Source organism: Salvelinus sp. IW2-2015, unplaced genomic scaffold (genome assembly GCF_002910315.2).
Source record: "Salvelinus sp. IW2-2015 unplaced genomic scaffold, ASM291031v2 Un_scaffold83, whole genome shotgun sequence".
Taxonomy (NCBI): Eukaryota; Metazoa; Chordata; class Actinopteri; order Salmoniformes; family Salmonidae; genus Salvelinus; species Salvelinus sp. IW2-2015.
Genome location: NW_019942514.1, coordinates 2,791,048 through 2,802,147, shown reverse-complemented (window position 1 = coordinate 2,802,147; position 11,100 = coordinate 2,791,048). Strand labels below are relative to the sequence as shown.

The window sequence follows — 11,100 nt, the reverse complement described above, 5'->3', positions numbered from 1 at the left end:
ATCGTCAGCTGCCCTTCATAATGTCATTGAATCCCACATTAGCTATGATAGACTCAATTTCCTGATGCTGATTTAAAATGTTTGGTAGCAGCTTATTGATATCCTGTACTCGTGCTCCTGGATAGCACAAAGGTTTTGCCCAACGGACTGAGACATTACTCACCATTGAACTGCCCAATACAACGGCCGGAGAAGGGAATGGAGAAATCTGAAGATTCCTACCCCTCACACAATTCTTTGAACCTTTCACGGATCCACGAGAAGCAGGATAGCGTATGCCCGCTGCTTCCCCCGKTAGGTCCAGACCTCCCACAGAAGGCAGTGCCCGTCAGATCCAGAGAGAGGGAAAGGAGCCGAACTCGACAACGAAGCCACTGCTGGAGTCAGCGTATTTGGAGTCAGCACCGCCAGCGCAGACACAGGCAATCCCAGCGATGAAGGCGCAGGTAGATCAGGTACCAGTGCAGCGACGCTATTCCTAATGTCAATCTGCTCCTAACCTCTCACAACCACTGCCGTCCGCTTAGCAGCATGCTGCTGCCTTTGGTTTCCACGACTTGTGACACAGGACCAGCGCTGATTGGAACAATCTTCTTGCTGTTCTCGGTCTACTTCATTACAAGATGGAGTAGGAGAAGCAGATGGAGACAATTTCCTTGGCAGGCAAGTTCTAGGTAGCACAGGCATTTCGGATAGGGACAGATGACAAGGCTGGAAAACATCCATCAGGCCCGAGCGGCGTCCAGCCATAAGAGTTGAGAACGAGAAAGTTCCAATTTGCATTTTCCCCGTAAGTGTCACGATCGTCATATCGTACCTGATCTACCTGCGCCTTCATCGCTGGGATTGCCTGTGTCTGCGCTGGCGGTGCTGACTCCAAATACGCTGGATCTAGCAGTGGCTTCGTTGTCGAGTTCYGCTCCTTTCCCTCTCTCTGGATCTGACGGGCACTGCCTTCTGTGGGAGGTCTGGACCTATCGGGGGAAGCAGCGGGCATACCCCGAGGGCTCTCTATGGTCAGGGCGTGACAGTAAGTTAGTGCAGAATTGAGATTTGCTTGCTAATCGTAGGCACCTCATTCCTGTATTCCTCTGCAAGCAAACAATTGCTTCATTTGAACTGTGGATTGTCAATACAGTGGAGTCGACCATGTGTGAATGTTGCTGTTGTATGTTTACAAGGCCTATGCCAAACATTAGGAATGCCTTCCTAATATTGATTGGCACCCCCCCCCCCTCCACACACACACACACACACACACTGATTTGAAGTGGGTTTAACAAGTGACATCAATAAGGTATCATAGCATTCACCTGGTCAATCTATTTCATGGAAAGAGCAAGTGTTCTTAATGTTTCGTACCCTGTATATATTTAGTGTATAATGTATATTTACTTATCAGATCGGACTTGCCGTAACTGAAGTTCCCTATATTTTTTCCCCTACAGGGCTGTTTTCTCTTTCATTTGAAGTTTAAGAAAGACAAGTCTTAACATGTGAAATATTAAAACCTTTACACTCAATTTCTTTGTACTTCTTTTCCTTGGAAAAGGGTTTGGGATTTACTGGAACCAGGACATATCCACCCTTAAGGATTTTAGTGACGTAGTTCCTCCGGATTGTGGGAATCCCATTGAACTGACCAGGGTAAGTGCAGTTCAACCTTTGTTTCCTCTTGCGCTCACTTCCCATTCCTAAGTGAATGTCACTAGGGCGGCCAAACAGTTATGCCACATTAYGCAAAGCATCAGTCCAGATATCATGTCATTCCATACAATATCATAACACCTTTTATAGAGACTATATTATTTTTCTAATYCATGAGTTGTTAAGCCACTCAGTAGGGAAATATGACTCTAATAGGAAGTATTTTTCTCACAGAGGGAGTTGCTTTCTTTAGCAAAACCAATAGTGGAGTCGACCATGGGGATAAAAGAGGACTTAGTAGTGACCACGGCTGTGAACTTTGTCGGGAACGGAAACTTTCTGGACTCGGCGTTCCGCTACACCCTCTTCCCAGTGTTCTACGGTGTTGTGTTCATCCTTGGGCTGATAGCCAATAGTTACGTGCTGTTCGTGTTGTGGCGCCTGCGCGATGCCAAGGCCTTGAACGAGATCTGCATCTACATGGCCAACCTGACTGTGGCCGACCTCCTCTTCGTGTGCTCCCTCCCCGTCTGGATTGGCTACTACCATCACGGTGGCGTCTGGCTCTACGGCGAATTCCTGTGCCGTGTCACCGGCGTGTTCTTCTTCATCAACACCTACTGCTCCGTCCTCTTCCTCACTGCCATCAGTATCAACCGCTACTGGGCCATCACGCGCCCGCTGAACGCCGCCTCGTCCGACCATTGGTGCCGTGGGGTGGTCGTCACAGCGGTCATCTGGGTGGTCACTCTGTCCATGTCTGTGCCATACCTCTTGAAGACGGGCATCCAGAAGGACGAGCGCAACGTGTCGCGATGCTTTGAGGGCTACCACCTTGAGACAGATGGCGAGAAGCGGCTGGTGGCCGCAACCCACCTTATCATTGTGGGGTGCTTCGTCTTGGTCTTCTTCCTCGTCGTAGTGTGTAATCTGCTAATCGCCCGGGCGTTACTAGCCCAGTCCCTTACCCAGGCTCGGGGCTCCAGTTCCTCCAAACCCCGGGGGGTGAAGGGCCGGGCCCTGCAGATGCTGTGCGCTGTGGTGGGGGTGTTCGTGGTGTGCTTCCTCCCCCACCACATGGTCCAGGGCCCCTGGACCCTGGCTGTGCTGGAGATCAAGGAGGGCTGGGGCAGCACGGAATGGAACCAGAAGACCAGGCAGTGGTTGAACGACGCCCACCAGGTCACCCTGATGCTGATGGGGCTCAACTGCCTCTTAGATCCCGTGGTGTACTGCTTCGCCACCAGGAGGTTCCACATGTATATCAAGGACCATCTGAAAAAGGTGGGGATGGGCAGAGGCTGCTCGGAAACAGCCATCACACACATCTCTATAGTGGAATGCAAGAATGTGAGCCAGGGGCTCCATCGTGAACAGCTCAATAATTAAAGTCCTTCACTGTAACGGAAAACTGTCATTTATATGGTAAATTTGGGTATTATCAACAGTAAAATACTCCAAACGTTTTACTGCAGCATAYTGTAAATTGTTGTGGGCGGGGAAACAATTGCTTTATTTTGAATGGTACTGTAATTCCACCCCYCAGAATACAGTACTGTACCGTGTCAAAAACCTTTTGACCTCTTGTGGGTGCATGTTATTGTTGTTTCTGGCTTATGAACATATTTTGAGCTGTGCCTTGTAAGAGGCTATATTTGTTGCACCCATGAGTGAAAATGCTGTACCAATTTAACTTATGTTATAGGAGACAGATTGTACAGGGGACAGATTTTAGTGGCAGTGAGTCTTAAACCTTAAATGGTTGAGCATTTTGCCATGTCCTTTTGGTCTGTACCCCTGTAGTCGCTGCCAGTTTGGAAGATTTTGTTAAGGCCTCTACAGGTGCAAGTAATATAAAATACCAATTATGCAGTAATATGCTGTGGGATGTTTACAACCAGATTCATCTGGTTTTCAAGGGAAAAGGAAAGAGAGCCTGTGACGCCTACACGACTTCCGCTTTTGGACGTTAACAAGGCGACACTCCATCTTAACTCCTCCTCCACATTTATTGGATTGGTTGAACAGTGCAGAAGAGAACCTCCCCCAACAGTTTTTTTCTTCTCGTCAGCTACGTTAGGTTACCTAGCAGCCAACCTGCTTGCACCAATCCCTTGTAATTACAGTAAAATACTGTGAATTACAAACCCGTCCCCTCAATGAATTTCATTCATCCATGTGCCGACCTTACAGTGAAATGCTTACTTACAAGCCCTTAACCAACAACGCAGTTAAGAAAAATAAGTGTTTAGAAAGTATTTACTAAAATAAACTGAAGTAAAAAKTAAAAAGAAGAAAATAGAAAAATAGTTAAAGAGCAACAATAAAATAACAGTAGTGAGGCTATATACAGGGGGTACCGGTTAGTTGAGGTAATATGTACATGAAAATAGAGGTAAAGTGACTATGCATAAATAATAAACAGAGTAGCAGCAGCGTAAAAATGGGGGGGGGGGTAGGCATTTGCAAATAGTCTGGGTAGCCATTTGATTAGCTGTTAAATTTCACCACCTCTTTCTTCCTGTTCTTTTTCTCTTTGAGCGTAAACAGAGTATAAAAGCAGAAGTTTCATAGGGAACTTGAGCTTCTATAAATGATAGATTCACCCCTTATACAATTCCCTCTGGAAGGAGATTAAAGGGCTCTATTCAGAAATCCTCATTATTCCGTTGAATGATTTAAAATTTGAGCGTCATTATTTCTATATAGCCTATACTTTCTCGTTCTGAACTTCTAACCTGAGTAGGACGGGTCTGGCTTTGCGACAATGATCAAGAGCAGCTGCTCACCGATATGATAGCCCCAATGCAGTTACACCTCCGACACCGCCAAAACATCAGCTATGCGGGTGTCGGCTATTGCCGGTTAATGCTGATCTGATTGAATCTAGGCCTAAGGGTCCCACTGTTCAGCAAGAGTAGGAGCAGGGCAAGTTTCATTCAGCCATCAGGCTGCTGAACAGTGGGACATAGGACAGATATAGATGGACAGTAGGCCCCAGAGACTTTGAATATGTGAAAATGTAAATGTGTGACTTGTGTACTAGCTTTCCAGTTTTCCGTACTGCATGTAATATATTGTGTTGTGTTTGTGTATTTGTATGCTGACACCAGAAAATGAATTTACATGTAAATGGACAAAGTATATCGTATCATATRGTATTTGTTTTGCAATTTGTACGATTGCAAAACAAATACTGGGAGCCAAGAAGTACTTTTTAAAATGTGATGAATTGCTATTATTGTTATTGCTATTATTATTGTAAAGAATGGTGGAGTAACAAGCTTTTAAGGTCATTTTATGAGGCTGGTAACCATCCTACTGGGCACAGATGTCAATTCAACATCTATTCCATGTTGGGTCAGCGTAATTTCAATGAAATGACGTGGAAACCATGTTGATTCAACCAGTATATGCCCAGTGGGATGTGATGAACGTGATGACTTCTCAGCTGTCAGCTGCTGAAGTATAAACAGAGACGGTTTATGAAGGAAGTTGACCACTGGTATAAATGTTGCACTCTTTGTATGTGATGCAATTGAAACATATTGTGTAACGCTGTACTGTATTCTCAAATAAAACAAATATCTAACGGTCACGGCCGTTAAAAGAACTGGACCAAGGTGCAGCGTGGTGAGCGTACATTTTCTCTTTATTGAAAAACATTACGCCGAACAAAAACAATAAACACTACAAAAACTAACCGTGAGGCTACAGGCTATGTGCCCTAAACAAAAGTCAACTTCCCACAAAGACAGGTGGGAAAAAAGGCTACCTAAGTATGGTTCCCAATCAGAGACAATGATAGACAGCTGTCCCTGATTTGAGAACCATACCCGGCCAAAACATAGAAATAGAAACACAAAACATAGAATGCCCACCCCAACTCACGCCCTGACCAAACCAAAATAGAGACATAAAAAGGATCTCTAAGGTCAGGGCGTGACACMAACAGATAAATTGTTATTGAAATACCAGTTTATTTTATCAGATGCAGTAGGGATGACCAGGGATGTTTTCTTGATAAGTATGTGAATTGGACCATGGTCCTGTCCTGCTAAATATTCAAAATGTAAAGAGAACTTTTGGGTGTCAGGGTAAATGTATGGAGAAAAAAGTAAAGTTTCTTTAGGAATGTAGTGAAGTAAAAGTAAACGTAGTCAAAAATATAAATAGTAAAGTACAGATGCTCCAAAAAACAACTTAAGTAAAAATACTTTCAAGTACTACGTAAGTACTTAATTAKCTTTAAATAATGTGGTTGGGTCCTGTTAAAACACGTACTACTTAAGTACTTTACACCACCTTGTCACGAGCGAGATGTAGACGTCATCACAACAGGCCGTACTGTAGATATCATCCCAAGGTGGAGGCGGTAGCATCCCCTTTCATGAAGGTGGGGCACATGTCGCTGTAGGCTCACTTGGTTTCACCAGTTCATATAGACTTCTCCCTCATACCCAGTCTGGGCCTGACTCCTCACCATAATGGTGATGGCAGACACTACATCTAATGACTGCATGCATGTGTCCAATAACTACAGCATTGTGGTCCACTACATATTGTTCGGTAATGATTTGACTACATATCCATAATGCATTCATTACACATCTATAAGCATTTCATGAACTTGTTATAACAGGACCCAACCACATGTGAATTAAGTGTATCCATAGCATATCTATATGCAATAACTCTTATTTAGGTATCTTTATAGATGCATTATTACAATGACAACGTACTGTCATTTTTATGGCTTTTTTCTAAAGTGTGCTTCTGCCATACAAGTGTTCGCTAGTGAATATGCCAAAAGGCCGAACCACGTTTAGAAAATGATGATGAAATTTAGCCCGTACCAGCCCAATTTCCCCCTCACTGGCCGGTATAGGCCCYTAACTTAAAGTCTTTACTGAGGTCAATGGTGCATGAACATCCCCACAGGTTTGAATCCTCAGGATAAATTTGACAGATCAAGTCGTGTAGTTGAGGGTCATATCATAACTCTTTCGTAACTAAAGCTGGTCATACTGGTCTATAATGCACACATGAACTGTCTATGTATTGAATTCTATGCAGTCAATGTAAAGTCAAATCWATTTATTTTCCCATTCATAAAGCATTTATAGCTAAGCACTTCGCCACTCTGATCTATAACACTATTAAAGGTCTATATGAGTTCTGTGCAGTCAATGTTATGGCATTTCATTTCCCCATTCATAAACATGCCTCACTTATCAAAAGAAAACTGACAACACAGAATGTTACAGGAAACTTGAACATTTTATTTACATTTTCCAGGTGTAGCACAGAAAACAATTTAGGGCTTGGCCAATTTGACTTTTCTTGAATAGATTTAACAAAGATTTATATTCAAACCATTCAAATTCACTTCCCAAGGAGAGGGACGGAAGCAATACTGCAATGCATTCTGTCAAGAGTTGTTCACAATCTAGTCTGGTTGCAGCAACAACTAGACCTTGTTTCAAATATATCAAGAAATTATGTTATTATGCCTAGCAATCAACAAATGTACATTGTTTAGAACACATGTTTACAAGTCTCGGTCACAAATGACAGCTCCAATAAGCCCCTATGGTGAACAAACATGTGAATGAGAGGCTTGTAGAATCATGGCTCTTTCAATTGTTCAGTTCATCGTTCTCCGATAGAATCTATACATTTTTCAGTTCATCATTCTCCGGTCCTGCCTGCCCCCTATGGTGAATGAGAGGCTTATAGAATCCTGACTCTTGAGTTTTCAGTTCACTGTTCTCTGGTAGGGGGTCCTGCGTTCACTGGGCATTACTGACTCAAGTGAATGAAATGAGTCTAAAGGTTTGTTCTTTTGACTGAACGAGTCAAAGATCAGTCAGTAAAAAGAGCTGAACTTCCCATCATTACCTTAAACAGGACAAATTATGAGACAGAGACCAGTTGTGTTTTCACTGCAGAAGAGAGGTGAGAGGTCAGTGTTACATCACTTCCTGGTGACAATCCAGCCAAAGCATTTTTCTGTTATTAAATGTGCAACATTTCGGGTGTTACTAGCACGCTCCCCTACCCAGGCTCGGGGCTCCAGTTACTCCAAACCGAGGGGGGTGAAGGGCCGGGCCCTGCAGATGCTGTGTGCTGTTGTGTTTTTTTTTTGTGGGGTGCTTCCTCCCCCACCACGTAGTCCAGAGCCCCTGGACCCTGGCTGTGCTGGAGATCAAGGAGGGCTGGGGCAGCACGGACTGAGATCAGAGGACCAGGCAGTGGTTGGACGACGCCCACCAGGTCACCCTGATGCTGATGGAGCTCAACTGCCTCTTGGACCCCGTATTGTACTTCTTCACCAACAGGAGGTTCTACCTGTACGTCAAGGACCATCTGAAAAAGGTGGGGAGGGATGAAGGGTGCTCTGAAACAGCCATCACACACGTCTATGGTGGAGAGCAAGAATGTGAGCCAGCGGCTCCATAGCGAACGGCAGCAGCTCAAGAATTAAAGTCCTAGAACGTAACGGAAAACTGTAATTGATACGGTAAGTTTGGGTAAGTTTGGGTATTATCAACAGTAAAATCACATTTTACTGCAGCATAGTGTAAATTGTTGTGAGCGGGGAAATAATTGCTTTATTTTGAATGGTACTGTAATTCCACCCCACAGAATACAGTACTGTACCATGTATTTGGAGCACCAAAAAATGTTTGCACCCATGAGTGAAAATGCTGTACCAATTGAACTCCTATGTTATATTGTATCTCACACTGTATCTTACACTTTATTCTTGTGACAGACTTGCGACTTAAATTTCACCACCTCTTTCTTCCTGTTCTTTTTCTCTTTGAGTGTAAACAGAGTAGAAAAGCAGAAGTTTCATAGGGAACTGGAGCTTCTATAAATGATAGATTCACCCCTTACACAATTCCAAGAGGTGTGTGTGGTGGTGTGTGTGGTGCGATGTGAAATAGTATATCGTTGTTGTMAGCTGCGGCCATCTGGAATGAGATAAAGGGCTCTACACAATAAGATCCGCCATAGCAGACATCTGCATAGCGGTGGTTTTGGCGGTGTAGGAGGTGGAACTGCATAGAAATGTCAAATTCACAAGCAGCTCCTAAAGCGGACATTGCTYTTGGCTGCATGGAGTCGCATTAAGATAAATCCCATGCAACCTTGTTTAACCACCCTACCAAGGTAGGGAATGGTCAGGTGGTCAAACAAGGCTTGAATAKGGGCCAGATGCTACTCCCAAGTATCTGCATAAACCACTACACCGCCCAGATAAACAGCGCACCCGACCAAGCCYGAGACAACCCTATTCAAAAGCCGCTGAAAAGGCCAAAACTATAACCAAATACAGGTACAGACCTGAGGGTGTAATAAGGGCAGAGATTTCAAGAGCCCTACTCATCAGTGGCACCTGCCAATAGCCCTTTAACAGGTCAAACTTGCTCACAAACTTCGTTACTCCGACCTGATCAACGCAGTCCTCCATCCGAGGAAGAGGAAATGAATCTGGCTTAGTGACACTGTTTACCTTACTGTAGTCCATACAAAATCTGTTTGTCCCATCTAGTTTACTGACCAAGACACAGGGAGAAGCCCAGCTGGAGAAAGAAGGCTCTGCAATATCACTCTCCAGCATGTAGCTGATCTCAGCATCCAGACAACGCCGTTTCTCTGAAGAAACTCTATAGAACCGCTGACGGATGGGGTCAGCATCCCCAACGTCAGTATCGTGTTCTGTTAAGATTGTACGTGTAGGCGTATCAGAAAACAAAACCGGAAAACTCTTAATCAGACCGACCAACTCGTCTCTCCTATTAGCAGGTAGATGAGCGAGAATGCTATCCAAAACACCCAGTGATTWAATTTTTCAATCTACCGTGAAGTACGCAATCATTGGGACTAGGGACATCCTCCTCACGGACTTACCATYACAAAAAGAAGAACCCAGCGATGTAACAGTACCGGCCAAAATAACAGGTTTACCGTCCTCTGCGGACTCCCACTGTTCAGCCCCAGAGGAATGTGCGTAATAGGGTTTTAGCAGATTTACATTGCACAGTTGGTACGCTTTGCTCCGTTTCAGAGTGGCAACTAGATAGTTTTGCATAAACGGCGCACKACCGTTTATGGACCTTGAAACTTGGCTTGAAAAGGAGAACCAACAATTGGCAGCAGAGCAAGAACCTAGTCACCTAGACTAAAGTGACGAGGCTCAGCTCGCCGTTCAATATTCCTTTCATCTTCCCCTGTGAAGATGACAGCTTCTCTTTATCCATCTCACCGGCGGCGTATAGGCGTCACACACATGAGATAAGAGACTGAGGTGGCTCGGAAGACTTCCATTCATCCTGGAGTACTACTAGAAGCCCACGCAAACTATGTCCGAACACTAGGTCTTTTGGACTGAAACRTGTGCTCTTCTGTGAAACCTCCCAGGCGGCTAACAGTAACCATGGCAACCCCTCCTCGCAGTCCGTCTCCATCTCCGTACAATAAGCTCTCAACAAAGACTTACGTGTTTGATGGAAACGTTCCAGCGCTGCTTGACTCTGAGCGTGATAGGCGCTAGCCAAATCGTGTTTAATATGGAGCTGTTGGAGAACCTGACCAAACAGATTAAAGGTGAAATTAGAACCCTGGTCATTCTGAATAACAGTAGGGATTCCAAACAGCGAGATAAACTGAGTCAAAGCTTTTAGCACGGACATAGTCGTGATAGACCAGATAGGATAGGCAGCAGGAAACCTAGTGGTCTGACACATCACAGTGAACAGGTAACTACTTAGAGCGAGGCAGAGGGCCAACACAGTCAACATACAGGTACTCAAAAGGCTGGTTGACTACGGGAATAGGAAACAGCTGTACCGGCTTAATAGCTTGATTAGGTATACCCGTTAAATGACAGGTGTGACAGGCTTTGATGAACGCAGAAACATCCTTCTATCCTACAATAGCTCAACCCTAGTCTTCGTGTGGATTCGCGTGGGTAATTACGCACTGTAGCCCGCTGGCACGAAAATACAGCATGTGCTGGCATTCCCCCCCCCCCCAGCAAATGGCACTACCTTACCCAAATCTCCCACTGAGGTACACAACAGATTGTACTCACCTCCTTGTACCGATGTCCCAACAGCGAGTAGAGCAAGAGTTTCCAACCTGGGCAGGGGCCTGGAAACTAACCAATGTTACTCTCTCCAACGCAGCACACAACCAACTATCCACCGCAGTGGCAAGTTTAAAYTAAACAAACAAAGGCAACCAACACTGAGCCTACCAAACAGGACAACTCAAAAAGGCTGTAGCAAAAGATGGGTGCAAAGCACCTACAGAGTTTATCAAAACACTAACTTTACAATGACGGCCTACCCCGGCCAAAACCGGACGACGCTGGCCAATTGTGCGCCGCCCTATGGGACCCAATCACAGCCGGTGGTGATACTATCAGAACTCAGGATAAAT

At 44.8% G+C, this 11,100-nt stretch overlaps 1 protein-coding gene across 1 annotated transcript; it reads left to right on the top strand.

Moving 5' to 3' along the window:
- Positions 1 to 446: 446 nt before the first annotated feature.
- Positions 447 to 5,273, top strand: LOC112068083 (platelet-activating factor receptor). The gene is made up of 2 exons (XM_024135097.2): positions 447 to 1,647; positions 1,882 to 5,273. The coding sequence occupies exon 2, from the start codon at positions 1,924 to 1,926 to the stop codon at positions 3,034 to 3,036; it is 1,113 nt and encodes a 370-aa protein (XP_023990865.1). The 5' UTR covers positions 447 to 1,647; positions 1,882 to 1,923; the 3' UTR covers positions 3,037 to 5,273.
- The last annotated feature ends 5,827 nt before the right edge of the window (positions 5,274 to 11,100 follow it).

What these genes read in the sequence shown, in the direction of transcription:
- LOC112068083 (XM_024135097.2), top strand. Translation starts at nt 1,924, where the DNA reads ATGGGGATAAAAGAGGACTTAGTAGTGACCACGGCTGTGAACTTTGTC.